Below are 15,383 nucleotides of genomic sequence, written 5' to 3'. Positions count from 1 at the left end.
ATACTGTATTGGTGTTTTTCTTTCTGGCTTACTTCACTCTGTATAATCGGCTCCAGTTTCATCCACCTCATTAGAACTGATTCAAATGTATTCTTTTTAACGGCTGAGTAATACTCCATTGTGTATATGTACCACAGCTTTCTTATCCATTCATCTGCTGATGGACATCTAGGTTGTTTCCATGTCCTGGCTATTATAAACAGTGCTGCGATGAACATTGGGGTACATGTGTCTCTTTCAATTCTGGTTTCCTTGGTGTGTATGCCCAGCAGTGGGATTGCTGGGTCATAAGGCAGTTCTGTTTGCAATTTTTTAAGGAATTTCCACACTGTTCTCCGTAGTGGCTGTACTAGTTTGCATTCCCACCAACAGTGTAAGAGGGTTCCCTCTTCTCCACACCCTCTCCAGCATTTATTGCTTGTAGACTTTTGGATCACAACTGTTCTGACTGGTGTGAAATGGTACCTCATTCCTCTGGTGAAGTGAAGTCACTCAGTTGTGTCCGACTCTCCGCGACCCCATGGACTGCAGCCTCCCAGGCTCCTCTGTCCATGGGATTTTTCAGGCAAGAGTACTGGAGTGGGTTGCCATTTCCTTCTTCATCTGTTGTGTTTTTTAAAGTCCATTTACCTTAACACAGGAATTAGTGCCTTATGTATGTATGTGTATGGCTGTTGAGTTAAGTTTAGTTCAAGTCATCAGACAAAACAAATGAAAAAGTTTCAATATCATAAAAGATAGGAGATATTTATTTCTCCTTTTTATACTCTCTTTGCTTTTCCAGGAAGTCTGTATATATATTTTTTAAAAAAATGAAGTCACTCAGTCGAGTCCAACTCTTTGCAACCCCATGGACTGTAGCCTACCAGGCTTCTCTGTCCATGGGATTTTCCAGGCGATAGTACTGGAGTGGATTGCCATTTCCTTCTCCAGAGGATCTTCCCGACCTAGGGATTGAACCTGGGTCTCCCGCATTGTAGACAGACGCTTTACCATATATATATATGTATATATTTTGGACCATTTAAAAAATATATATATATTTAAAGTATATATATTGGGACCATTTAAAAATTACTCTTTCCTCCAAAACACCTAGCTTCGTGCTGGGCATTTAGTAGACCTTAGCAGTCAGTATCTGATTGTTGATTGATTTTACCTTTAATTATGGTCGGCATGGGAACTACAATCACACCCAACTGAGTGTCTCCTATTTGCATCTTTAGGTAAAGTAGTGCTGTTTTCATAGCCAAAACGTATGCGTTGGGTGGGGGTGGGGGCTTCTGGCTGCTCGCCATTCAAAAGCCAATAAGCAGGCCAGGTTGGTGGAAAGGAAAGTTTGCTTTATATCAGATGCCAGCAACTGGTGGGCAGAGTGGTGGACATCTGTCCAAAGGCTGATTCCTGCCCCGCCCCCCGCAAGCAGGGAATGAGAGCTTTTATAGAGTGAGGGGGAGGTTCTGTGCAGAAACAGCAGTCAGCTCCAACAGTCGTCTTCAGTTGGTCACCAGTGGTCTGACTAGCATCCTCTTGGTGGTTTTAGGTACAGTTCATCTTCAGTTCTGGGGTGCACTTGTTGCCGTTTCTTTGCGGTCACTTCTTGAAATTGGCAGCTGGTGTCCTGGGTACAGTCTGGTTATCATGTGGTTCACTTCACCTGGGGTTTTAGTATCTATGAGACAGCTCACAGGCTGTGGCTTAGAACGTTATCTACAGCCCTTGAGAAGCAGCTGAAGGCCTTGGCTCTGCTTGATGACTGTGCTCTTGTTACTTAGTCTCCTTTGACCGTTTTCCCCGGTTTCAGCACCTCTCCCTTCTCTGATCAGACTTGCTCCTCGGCTTCAGTTTTCCAGCGGCAGAGGCAGGCAGAGGCCGCGGGGGGGCGAGGGCCGCGCGGGCCTGCCCGCTCTCGCTTTTGTGGTTGGGTGCTGCGTCTGTGTGTGTCGCTCGCTTTATAATTTTAATCCATTGTTTTATTTCCTTAATATTTGAGGTGTCACTTGGCAGGTAACTTTTTTTTTTATATGTTGATTATCTCCATCTGCAAGGAATTGGGCATTTAGCAATAAACAAGGCATGTAAAGCTCACGTGTTTGATTGTTATTTATTCATATATAATTCCTCAATAGTATAACTTACAGTAAAATACACAAGTCTTAAGTACACACCTGGGTGAACTGTGACATGTATCACACCTGTGTAAGCGCCCAGAGCAAGTCTCAGACTTTACGTCCTAGTTAGGAGATGACCAAGACACAACACACATGACCCAGTGCGGGGGACAGTTGGCTGGCTCGATGGTGTGTGGCTGGCTGGCACAGGCCTCTCTGAGTGGGGGTCTGAACTCTGAATGACAGGAAGGAGCCCGCCTGCAGGGAGGGGAGCAGCATTCCAGGCTGGGGGAGCGGCAGGGATGGAAGTCCTAGGGGAGGAGCGAGCTTAGGGGATGGAAGGGCAGCCCTTGCGGTGGGCAGAGGGAGCGGGAGGGGCGGGGAGGGGCGGGGAGGGGCGGTGGGGTTACAGGGGAGGAGGGCGTGGTCCTAGGAGGCCTGGAAGCTCAGCTCATAAGTCTATTTAGTTCAGAGCACAGCAGAGGGGCACTGGAGGGCTGCAGGTGGAAACGGCGCTTTTCAGTCTGAGTCATTCTGGGTTGGTAGAGAGAGAGCATCGTACAGGACGAGAGAGGAACCTTTCTTCAAACAGGAGGTCTGGTAGCTTGGCCAGGGCGGTGGTGGAGGTGGAGGTGGAGAGAGGTAGGCTCCTTTGTGTTTTATTTCAAAGGTGGGATAAGTAGGACTTGCTGATGGACGTGGAGGAAGAGCTGAGAGAGGGAACAAAAGAATCAGGACAACATTTAGACCTGGCTTGAGAATAAGTAACTAAGTGAAAATTACTGAGGAGAGAGTGAAGAAACTAAACTTTGAATACCAGGTGTGTGCCGGGTACTGTGCGGGCACCGGGGGTGCTGTGAACACAGTCAGTGTCAGAGTGCTGCTGACCCACGTGCCCTGTGGGATCCGGATAGAGGAGGACACTAGAGAAAAGGCTGCTAAGTCCGGAAGCCCCTGGGCAGCGTGGACACTAGAGAAAAGGCCACTACGTCCGGAAGCCCCTGGGCAGCGTGGACCCAGTGTTGGTGTTTGGGTTTTAGGAGCTGCAGCCAGGGGTGGGAAGCCCATCTCTGTGGGTGCTGGTGCCACCAGTTGGGAGCTGTGAGAGGGAACCTGTGAAGTTGCCGTCAGGGTTCTCTGTTCTCCGCAGAGTAACCATGGGAGTCATCTGCTCAGAGTGGGCATGGGGAGAGGTGTGGAGGAGTGGACGAGGGAGGCGACACGAGGAGCCGGGAATGCACTCAGAGGGGCGCGCTCGGGCCAGTGCTCACGAATAGAAAGGGTGAAGAGTTGAACCTGGGGCTGGGATTTTGCCAGATGAAATGGCAGGGAGTCAGAGCTGTAAGCAAGGGCGTGCTCAGTGTTAAACCAAGGGCCTCAGGTGAGTGAGGGGATGATGCTGGCTCGCCATGAGGTCTTAGGACCGTGATGGGGTTGAAGGGAGGGTGAGCTAGACGCTAGGAGAGGGCGTGTGGAGAACAGGCGCTTGGCTCTGAGGTCAAAGAGGGGCACGGGTGCTAGGAAGGAGGCGGTCTCTGCGTGAAGGTGGAAATGGGCCCCAGTGAACGGAGGGAGAGGGAGAGGGAGAGGCCATCAGGGCTGAGAGGCAGGAGTGCGGCTGTTGGACCGTTGGGAGTTGGGACCAAACCCGCAGACAAGCTCATTGATGGTGACTGCTTGCTGGGACCAGAGGCTAGGATCCAGATGGGTGTTTCCAGGCTCACTGCTCATTGCTAAGCTCGGCCCTGTATTGCGCATACAGTTCATCCAGAATGCTGCTGAGACAGGCCGTCAGTCCCTTGTACTAGGGACTTTTTCTGTTTGCATTTCCCTTACTAAGTTTCAAGTTCCTTGATGGCAAAGCAGGTTTGTTTTTTTTCCCCCAGTATCTGTATGTTCTCAGTGCCTAGTGTCATGTAATTTTTTGGCCTTTCATGTTGAATGTGTGCATAGAATTCCATTGTAAGGTGACTGAGTGTGTTTAATCAGCTCTCTTCTGTTTAAAATGTAGAGTGTTACCTCTTTTCCCTTTTATTGGTAATACTGGAATGAACATCCTTATGAATAAACCTTTGAGCACATCTCTGATTAGTTCTTTAGAAATGATTCCTAGGAATAGAATGTTTATTCAGATTGTTTAGCTTTTACCTTGTTACTTTCCAGAAAGAATGTACTAATTTATGTTCCAAGTAGTGATGTATGAGAATACCCATTTGCCTTTGCAGCAGTGGATGAAAACAAACAAAAAAGTTGGTCTATGTGATAGTTAGCCTTGCCGTGTGTCTCAGGGTGTCTCATTGTTTTAATTTGCCTTTTATTAGGCTTTCTGTGAAGAATTGGAGTCAATGATACAGGAACAGTTCAAGAAGGGGAAGAATCCCACAGGCCTGTTGGCGCTGCAGCAGATTGCAGATTTCATGACCGCAAACGTACCCAATGTCTACCCGGCGGCTCCACAGGGAGGGATGGCGGCCTTGAACATGAGTGAGTACTTTCTGACTGTACACATGCTCTGCCGTTTTCCAGGCTGAATTTCCTGGCTCTTTGTTATGTGAAATAGGTGCACACACATAGTGTAACACATGGCATTGAGTTTTGTTTTTCTTTTTAAATTGAACTTTAGTTACAGTAAAAGATAGGCCTAAACATATCTTGACTCTGTGATAGTTGCTCAGTCGTGTCTGACTCTTCTGCAACCCCGTGAAGCTTAGCCCACCGGACCTGTCTGTCCATGGAATTCTCCAGGCAAGAATACTGGAGCAGGTTGCCATTCCCTTCTCCAGGGGTCTTCCCGACACAGGGGCACCAAGCCTGGGTCTCTGCACTGCAGGCGTCTCTACTGATCGAGCGTCAGCCAGACTGGAGAGGGCTCCCTTTATTAGGGGCCAGTGAGACTGTTATTTCTTAGGCAGATGGCGTTTTATTAATATGTGGCTTCTCAGACCCTTTGTGAATTAAAAAGAAAAAACTAATCAGAAATAATGCTTGGGGAGAAGCATGTTGATTTTGCCTGAACTTATTTCAGCCAAGCCACCCTTTCTTATTTACCATCTTCACTGCTGTTTGCAAATGAATGAGAAACAGAGAAATTCCAAAAGAAAGTCAGAAGGAAAATGTTGGGTGGGTGAATGTGAGCACAGAATGGTTAGCTGTGCAGAGATGGCGCTTTGCTGTGGCTGTTGCATTTGTGAGCGTGCATGTGGCCGGGTGGAGCCTGGGGCACCCTGCAGGTCAGCTGTCTCAGCCGCTGTGCATGGATCCGTCTGATGCGCTGGATAATGAGCTCTGACTGACTGAAGGGTTTGCTTTCCATTGGGTCACGAGCCGCCTGCTGGTTTCCTGGCCGTTCTCTCTTCTTGGAAGTTGATTGACTTTCACGCAAGTGATCTCATTGTTGACACCCACCGAGTGTTAAGAATCACATGTGAGTTACAAACTCACACTTGGATCCCGAAGTTGAATGGTAGTCATTAGGTTTTCATATGGATTTCTAAGAGAGTCTAGTGATATTTATATGAATTGGATAAAAAAGGGCAATTAATATATTTACTCACTTACTGTGGTTTTTTTCTTTTATTTGCATTTATTTTTTGTGGCATTTGTTCCCAGGCCCTAAGTTTTCGCTTGTTCAGTTTCTTCTGGGGTATCTTTTTCTTCTCTGCAGCCTTCTCTTCTGGTTTAGGAACACTGTAAATTTTTTCAGTAAGGATCATGTCAGTATGGCAGGGAGAATTCGTGTATGAGTTGATCTGACCATGAGCTCTGGAAGTCCTGGGGGCTTTGTTCACCCGGATGTGCTCAGTGACCAGAGAGTCTGCATCGAGCCCCTTAAGTTCAGCATCACTCCCTACAGTTTTGAGCATGTGCAGGAAAAGCTCAGCACTCTTTCTGGGCCCCCGACCCTGGATCCAGCCCCACTCTTTGACCTGTGCGCACCTCCCCGCTCCATCATCGTGACGCCGTCAGGATGGCGTGCTGCTTCTTCAGAGGGACATCCTTCAGATATGCCGTGGCTTTTCGGATATCATGCCCTTAATCGCTGGGGCAGTTTCATGACTGTTCAAAGTACATAAAGATTTGAACCTCTTGATTTGCATGATTTTGTGGGGTTTTCTGGGTCAAATGAATAGGGAACCATTTTTAGAGGTTACCTCAGGCTGCTTACCAGAAAAGCATATATTGTCTTATAATCAGAGATAAAGGAAATTTTCATTGTGCTACACCAAACAAAGAAGGAAGAAAAGATTCTAGTTTTAATTGTATCTAATAGTTTGTCTCTTAAATATAAAATTTTTATACAAATGTTAACCTTTGTTGTGGAGTATAGCATATGTAGGTGGTGTAGGACAAATGTAAATATGATTTATGAACGGTTTTAAGGTGAGCTCCTTTATGACCAATACCTTGGTTAAGAATTAAAGTTTCATCGGTGGCTTGCCCTGCCCCTGTTAGCCCTCTTAAAAGGAATTGCCATCTTGACTTGAATGGTGTCACTGCTTTGCTTTTCTTTATAGTTTTATCATCCAAATGGTTATCCTTAAGCTCGATGGTTTGCTGCTGCTGCTAAGTCGCTTCAGTCGTGTCTGACTCTGTGCGACCCCATAGACGGCAGCCCACCAGGCTCCGCCGTCCCTGGGATTCTCCAGGCAAGAACACTGGAGCTGGTTGCCATTTCCTTCTCCAGTGCATGAAAGTGAAAAGTGAAAGGGAAGTCGCTCAGTCGTGTCTGACTCTCAGTGACCCCATGGACTGCAGCCCACCAGGCTCCTCTGTCCATGGGACTTTCCAGGCAAGAGTACTGGCGTGGGCTGCCATTGCCTTCTCCGGCTCGATGGTTTAATGTTTGTCTTTTTTTACTTACTGTCTTGTAAGCGTTTTTAAAGCTGCAGATTGCCCTTCTCTCTCTCTTTTTCTCCTCACACTTTAAAGAAAATGGGGTTCATTGACCTGTAGAGTTTTCTTCAGTCTTGCATTCTGCTGACTCCATCTCCGTGGTGCTAACACGTCCCTTTTGCCTCTTGCATTTGTGGTGATTGGCTGGGTCTGGAGGCCTGGGTGTGTCTGGACTCTGCTCTTTGGTGAGCCCGCCAGATGGGCTTCGCTGTGCTCCCTCTGCAGCTGCGTGCCTGCTTGTTGCCGTCTGTCTCGGAGCAGCCCTGCGTGCTCAGTGCCAGGGCCCATTAATTGAACAAAAGCTCCAAGATGGGGGTGTTTTAGTTCTGTAAGTTCCTTCTGTATTTACTAGTTAGAATACTTGTATAAAGAGAACCTGCCCTGGGAAACGGTGAGTGACCAGTGTGGGCGCTGCCTCCTTCTGTCGCTCAGCACACGACTGCGGGAACTCGGTGCGAAGCCGTCCATAGGCTGCCTGCTTCTTGGTCAGGGTTTCATACGAAGCAGAGCAGTGTCCTTGCTGCAGTCGTTTGGAAACCAGCGCTCAGTCCGCGCATAGAATGAAGCTTCCTCTCAGCTCTTTTGCTTACCCCATGGTACAGTTCATATAGGAAGAGTTCAGTTCAGTTGCTCAGTTGTGTCTGACTCTTTGTGACCCCATGGACTGCAGCCCGCCAGGCCTCCCTGTCCATCATCATCTCCCGGAGCTTGTCAAACTCCTGTCCATCGAGTCGGTGATGCCATCCAGCCATCGCATCCTCTGTCGCCCCCTCTCCTCCCGCCTTCAAGCCCTCCTAGCATCAGGGTCTTTTCCAGTGAGTCCATTCTTCACATCAGGTGGCCAAAGTATTGGAGCTTCAGCTTCAGCATCAGTCCTTCCAGTGAACACCCAGGACTGATCTCCTTTAGGATGGACTGGTTGGATCTCCTTGCAGTCCAAGGGACTTGCAAGCTTCAAAAGCATCTATTCTTCGGTGCTCAGTTTTCCTTATGGTCCAGCTCTCTCATCCGTACATGACTGCTGGAAAAAAACCCTTTTCAAAGTGAGAGAGAGGTTGGTTTCCTGTCACACTTCTAAAGTCACCGATTATTGTTTCTTTAGTAGTATTTTGGATGCATGGACTTAAATACGTTCAACGTGTTTGAAAGCATTGCAGTGCCCTCTTCTGACGCGGCAGCCTTTGGCGGGAGAGATCCTGAGCCGGTCACCTCCGACAGCGTCCACCCGGCCCTGTGGGCGGTGTTCTAGGCTCACTCTGTACGTTTCCTGCCCCACATCTGGAGTCAGCCGTTTCTCCAAGAAACCTTGATTTCTTTTTGTGAAAAATGAGATTTTAGTCTGGGTGCTAGGAATGCTTTTCGCTGCTGACTGGTCAGTCATTTTTTCTAGTCCTTTTTAGTGGATAAAGATAGGAAATATATATTACCTGGTGGTTCATATACTATGTTGATACATTGGAATTGTAAGTATAATTGTAAATATGTAGAAATCATAATTTCAGTTAAAATTCAGGTCTAAGGGGTTTTTCATTTAACCTTTTCTATCTAACATTTGTTTTCCTTTCTTCTCCAAGCGTTCTGGTTCTCCAGGACAGGAGGAGCGCAGATGCTGACTATCACCTAGTAACTCATTAGGCTTTTCCCACAGAGCGCATGCAGCGCCAGTCCTGTACCAGTGTGTTCTCTGTTCACGCTCTAAACTAGTCTGTGGTCAGAGCATGTAACCGTCGCATGTTATGGTCTTCCCTTATTACGATTCATTTAGTGTCAACAGTTGATAATTTAATCCTGTGAATCAGTCTGTGTGATCAGTCACGTCCAACTCTCTGCGACCCAGAGGACGGTAGCCCACCATTTTCCTGACAGGAGGACTGGAGTGAGTTGCCATTTCCTACTCCAGGGGATCCTCCCGATTCAGGAATTGAAGCCGCGTCTCCTGCATTGGCAGACGGATTCTTGATCACTTAGGGCCACCTTGGAAGTTTAATCCTGTAATAAATGTATATTTAATGCTCACCACCAGTCTTTGTGATCCCTGAGACAGTTTGGTTGTCTGAAGTTCCTTTATAGTAAATTTCTCAGAAAACACTTCTGGGAAGGACTTCTGAGTTCTTGCATTGTGGCCTTTACGTGTCAGTGTTAATTTCGTTTACTTAGTTTGGTATAAAATCATTGACTCACATTTTCCTGTTTTGTGTATCTTAAATACATAATTCATTTTCTTGGAATTTGAAGACAGTATTTCTGTATAAGTTGCTTGATTTCTTTCCTTGATGGTTGACTTTTTTTTTTCTTTAGAGTCCAGAAATTTTGCCAGAATATGTCTTGGTATTGATGCTTCTTGATCACTTTTCTTGATAATGAGCCCGTCCGTTCCAAATCTGTGTTGTTTTCAGAGTGTTTTCTTGAGTTAGTTTTTAATACTTGTTCACTTGCTTTTGTTTCCTAGTATACCCATTGAATTTCGTTTGTTGGATTTTCTTTGTCTCAACTGTCACTTTTTTTCAGGTCTTTTTTTTTTTATTATTACTTTCTTCATTTCTTTATGATTTAAAAAGTTTTTCTTCTTTCTCACCTTTATGCTCCTTTTTAGTATTTATTTTTTAAAGTGTTTTTCATTTACATCTAATTATGTTTACATTCCATCCCTCATTTCTGAATTTTTCCAATTATATTAAAATTTTTTCATACCTTCCCTAGTGGCTCAGATGGTAAAGAATCTGCTTGCAATGCAGGAGACCTGGATTTGATCCCTGGGTTGGAAAGGTCCCTAGGAGAAGGGGATGGCAACTCAACTCCAGTATTCTTGCCTGGGAAATCCCATTGACAGAGGAGCCTGGTGGACTACAGTTGAAGGGTTGCAAAGAGTCAGACACGACTGAGCAACTAATGCTTTCACTTTCATTATTAATGCTTTTATTTTTCATGAAATAATAGATTATAGTTTCCATTTGTTTTGTGGTCATTTCTTTCTTGTGGAATATGATTTTGTTCCTTTTTATTTTAATAGTTTTTGTGTGGTATTTGATCATGATGTTTTTCTGTTTATTTTTACATGAATTTAATTTTCCTGGAGGGCTCTGGTTCAGGAATCCTGACTCTACGGCTCCCTCTTCAGCTGTTTTTGTGAAGTGCTAAACTATGGCGGTGCTGAAGCGTTCAACCCTCCTTTCTATCTGGGTCTTGTCTTTTGTTTTCTCTTCTCACTCCCATACTCCCCTCCCCTTTAGAGAGTCCTGTGCAAGTCACTTTGGGTTCCAGTTTCCACAGATTATTTTCTCTGTACTTTTGCTTGAGATAGTTCATAATTCATCGATTCAGTTCAGTTCACTTCAGTCGCTCAGTCGTGTCTCTTTGTGACCCCATGAATCCCAGCACGCCAGGCCTCCCTGTCCATCACCAGCTCCCGAAGTTCACTCAGACTCACGTCCATCGAGTCCGTGATGCCATCCAGCCATCTCATCCTCTGTCGTCCCCTTCTCCTCCTGCCCCCAGTCCCTCCCAGCATCAGAGTCTTTTCCAATGAGTCAACTCTTCGCATGAGGTGGCCAAAGTACTGGAGTTTCAGCTTCAGCATCATTCCCTCCAAAGAAATCCCAGGGCTGATCTCCTTCAGAATGGACTAGATGGATCTCCTTGCAGTCCAAGGGACTCTCAAGAGTCTTCTCCAACACCACAGTTCAAAAGCATCAATTCTTTGGTGTTAAGCTTTCTTCACAGTCCAACTCTCACATCCATACATGACCACAGGAAAAACCATAGCCTTGACTAGACGGACCTTAGTCGGCAAAGTAATGTCTCTGCTTTTGAATATGCTATCTGGGTTGGTCATAACTTTCCTCCCAAGGAGTAAGTGTCTTTTAATTTCATGGCTGCCGTCACCATCTGCAGGGATTTTGGAGCCCCCTAAAAATAAAGTCTGACACTGTTTCCGCATGTATTTCCCATGAAGTGGTGGGACCAGATGCCACGATCTTCGTTTTCTGAATGTTGAGCTTTAAGCCAGCTTTTTCACTCTCCTCTTTCACTTTCATCAAGAGGCTTTTTAGTTCCTCTTCACTTTCTGCCATAAGGGTGGTGTCATCTGCATATCTGAGGTTATTGATATTTCTCCCAGCAATCTTGATTCCAGCTTGTGTTTCTTCCACTCCAGCGTTTCTCATGATGTACTCTGCATAGAAGTTAAATAAGCAAGGTGACAATATATAGCCTTGACGTACTCCTTTTTCTATTTGGAACCAGTCTGTTGTTCTATGTCCACTTCTAACTGTTGCTTCCTGACCTGCATACAGATTTCTCAAGAGGCAGGTCAGGTGGTCTGGTATTCCCATCTCTCTCAGAATTTTCCAGTTTATTGTGATCCACACAATCAAAGGCTTTGGCATAGTCAGCAAAGCAGAAATAAATGTATTTCTGGAACTCTCTTGCTTTTTTTGATGATCCAGTGGATGTTGGCAATTTGATCTCTGGTTCCTCTGCCTTTTCTAAAACCAGCTTGAACATCAGGGAGTTCACGGTTCACATATTGCTGAAGCCTGGCTTGGAGAATTTTGAGCATTACTTTACTAGCATATGAGATTAGTGCAATTGTGCGGTAGTTTGAGCATCTTTTGCATTGCCTTTCTTTGGAATTGGAATGAAAACTGACCTTTTCCAGTCCTGTGGCCACTGCTGAGTTTTCCAAATTTGCTGGCATATTGAGTGCAGCACTTTCACAGCATCCTGAAAGATGATGCTGTGAGTGATCACATCATCGTGATTATCCGGGTCGTGAAGATCTTTTTTGTACAGTTCTTCTGTGTATTCTTGCCACCTCTTCTTAATATCTTCTGCATAATTCATAATTAAAATCAAATCAGCAGTATATAACAGGGAAAATCCCCTGGAGGAGGGCATGGAAACCCATTCCAGTATTCTTGCCCGGAGAATCCCATGAACAGAGGAGCCTGGTAGACTGCAGTTCGTAGGGTTGCAGAGAGTTAGACATGACTGCGTCGACTTGGCAGACAGTTTATAACAGGGATAACTATGTCATGACCAAGCATGATCATGCAGTCAGATACTTTCTGTTTCTTCCTCTCCAGTGTGTGTTTTTGTGTATTTTCTTCATTCTTGCCTAATTTCACTAGTTAGAATCCCTAGTATGGTATTCATTAAGAGTACAGGAGTATACATACATCCTTGCATTGTTCTGATCTTAGGAGTGAACATTGTCATCATTTTGTTTGATATTTTTAATAGTTTTTTTGTATATGTCCCTTATCTAATTAAGGTTATTCCCTTCTATGCCTAAATTGTTAAGAGATTTTATACCAAATGAATGTTGAATTTTGCAAAATGCTTTTTCTGCATCTGTTCAAGTGATCCCATGATTTTTCTATTTTAGTTTAACATGGTGATTATATTGGTCGGTTTGTGAATACTGAGCCAGTCTTTCTCTCTGGGATAAACTCCCTAAGTTATGAGGTGTGACTCTTTCCATGTGTGTGTCTGTGTGTGTGCTCAGTTGTGTCTGGCTCTTTGTGGCCCCATGGACTGTAGCTCGACAGACTCCTTTGTCCATAGAATTTGTGTAGAATCCTCTGGAAGAATTTGTACAGAATTGATATTGTTTCTTCCTTAAATGAGCAATAGAATTAACACCACAGTCATCTAGGCCCAGAGTTTTCCCTAGGGGAATGTTTTTTCCTGCAAATTCAGTGTACCAAATAGGGCTGTTCAGTATGTCAATTTCTTCCAGAGTGAACTTTAAAACCTTTTGTCGTTCAAGGAATTTGTCTGTTTCATCTAAGTTTAAAAAGCTGCTGTCATAGATGTTGGTGCCGTCCTTTCACTGCCTGTGGGACATGCAGTGAGACTCCCTCTTGCTTGTTCATATTGGCAATTTCTGTCTTTCTATGTTTTGTTGATGAGTCTGGGCTGGAAATGTATTTTATTTCCTTTTGTTTTTAATTTTGTTATTTTTTAACCTTCTCAGGATTAAATAAGTTATTCTCAGTGTTTTTGTTTGATTCCCATCTGCTTGATCTTTGTTGCTCTTTTTTTCTTTTTGGGCTTAATTTGCAGTTTTATAAGGTAGAAACCTAGATCATTTTTAAAAAACCCTTCTAATCTATATATTTAATAGTGTAAATTTCCTCCTAAGTATTCCTTTACTGCATCTCACAAATTGGCTACTTTTTTGTTACTTATTTCTACCCTAACTTTTGTATTAATTTTGGGGAACATAGCGTTTATAAAATAGTCCTGGACATTTTCAAGACTTACCTCCTGACCCTTTGTGGGAGGATTAGTATCTCAACCGTCTGAGTTACATTTGACAAGAAACGTTAAGTTTTTGAATCTTTTTTTTTTTTTTCTTTTATATTTCAGGTCTTGGTATGGTGACTCCTGTGAATGACCTTAGAGGGTCTGATTCTATTGCCTATGACAAAGGGGAGAAGTTGCTGCGGTGTAAACTGGCAGCGTTTTATAGACTAGCGGATCTCTTTGGATGGTCTCAGCTCATCTACAATCATATCACAGTGAGTACTGAGTGGGGCATAACCAAACGAGAATGGAGCACTGTGTGTCTGCACCACCTCTCTTCATTGAGAGGAGAGGGACTCTGGCTGAGCCAAAGGAAGTCTTGGGATACCTTCTTTCTGACTCCTGACTGCACCATGTAATAATTGGAGATTTAGCCAGTTTGAATTAAAAGTTATGAGGACAGTAGTTCTTTAAAACTCTTTTCTTGATGAAAACCTAATAAATGAGTGGTAGCCAAATTAAGGCAGTTCCTAAAGTTCTCTTTAAAGTTGCGCCGTGAAGAAGGCTGAATGCCGGAGCACTGGTGCCTTTGAACTGTGGTGTTGGAGAAGGCTCTTGAGAGTCCCTTGGACTGCAAGGAGATCCCACTAGTCCATCCTATAGGTCAGTCCTGAATACTCACTGGAAGGACTGATGGCTGAAACTAAAGCTCTGACACTTTGGCCACCTGATGTGAAGAGCCAACTCATTGGAAAAGACCTTGATCCTGGGAAGGATTGAAGGCGGGAGGAGAAGAGGGCAGCAGAGGATGAGGTGGTTGGATGGCATCACCGACTCAATGGATGTGAGTTTGAGCAGACTCCAGGAGATAGTGAAAGGCAGGGAACCCTGGCGTGCTGCAGTCCGTGGGGTCGCAAAGAGTCGGACACAAGTTAGTGACTTACGGCAACAACAGAAAGTTCTTCTTATGACTAAAATGCCAAGAATGAAGGTATTTTCTTTCCTACTTTGACCAAAGCCTTCTGTCTTTCATACTTATTTCTTCAACTATCCCAGTTAGCCATTTATCAACATCATTAGGGCCTCTTGTTTTCTTCAGTTCATTCTTGCAGTGAGTTTTTACTGGGCATCTGCTACAACTCTTTATTGCTCTGTACTGGGCATGATTCTGACTCTGGGCTTGTGTCAGTAAAGGAGACAGGTACTGCCTTTCTGGGGTTTTCCTTCTGTATCTCAGCCCACCACCCATGTTCTCTCCATTATGTCCATCCAGCCTGGATTTCAGGGTCCATCATTTCAGTAATACTCTTTGCCAACACTGTGTTATTCCTCCCTGTACCTGAGAAGCCAGATCCGGTTGTGCTGAGAGCCTCAAAACAGAGCCTGCTGGCTTTCTCCATAGATTTACAACCTCAGGCTCAAGTAGACCCACACTGCTGTCTGACAACTGTTGGACATTTCTCTTACAAGCTCACTAAGATTTCTCCACTGTCTTTTCCTTTGTTCAAAACTCCTGACCCCTCCACCCCACAAGTGACCATGTCATCTTGCCAAGAAAACGGCACCTCGTTCCTGATGTTTGTGCCCATTTTATACTCCTGTCCACCTGCTGCAGTGTTCCGACTCCTATCTACAGGTCAGACTTTGTTTCCTGGATTGGAATTCCATCACTTCCTACTTTTTTAAGATCGTAATGCATTATCAAAGAGGAGAGTGAAAAAGCTGGCTTAAAACTCAGCATTCAGAAAACTAAGATCATGGCATCCAGTCCCACCACTTCATGGCAAATAGATGGGGAAACAGTGGAAACAGTGAAAGACTTTATTTTCTTGGGCTTCAAAATCACTGCACGTGGGGACTGCAGCCATGAAATTAACAGATGCCTGCTCTTTGGAAGGAAAGCTATGACAAACCTAGACAGCATGTTAAAAAGCAGAGACACTGCTTTGCCAACAAAGGTCCGTATGATCAATGCTGTGGTTTTCCCAGTGGTCACGTATGGATGTGAGAGCTGGACCGTAAAGAAAGCTGAGTGCTGAAGAACTGATGCTTTTGAACTGTGGTGTTGGAGAAGACTCTTGAGTTTCTTGGACTCCAAGGAGACCAACCAGTCCATCCTAAAGGAAGTTA

General features: G+C 44.8%; 1 protein-coding gene across 27 annotated transcripts in view; it reads left to right on the top strand.

Moving 5' to 3' along the window:
- Window positions 1-15,383, top strand: part of ADD1 (adducin 1) — a 99,838-nt gene that overhangs the window by 55,591 nt on the left and 28,864 nt on the right. For all 27 annotated transcript variants that reach the window (XM_060417703.1, XM_042251695.2, XM_060417702.1 and 24 more), the window contains 2 exons: window positions 4,433-4,595; window positions 13,377-13,528. In XM_060417703.1, coding sequence (XP_060273686.1) covers window positions 4,433-4,595; window positions 13,377-13,528 — 315 coding nt within the window. The remainder of the gene's footprint in view (window positions 1-4,432; window positions 4,596-13,376; window positions 13,529-15,383) is intronic.

The sequence above is a fragment of the Ovis aries genome, chromosome 6, assembly GCF_016772045.2.
Source record: "Ovis aries strain OAR_USU_Benz2616 breed Rambouillet chromosome 6, ARS-UI_Ramb_v3.0, whole genome shotgun sequence".
Lineage (NCBI taxonomy): Eukaryota > Metazoa > Chordata > Mammalia > Artiodactyla > Bovidae > Ovis > Ovis aries.
The sequence above is the reverse complement of the archived record's forward strand: the minus strand, read 5'-3'. Positions and strand labels throughout refer to the sequence as shown.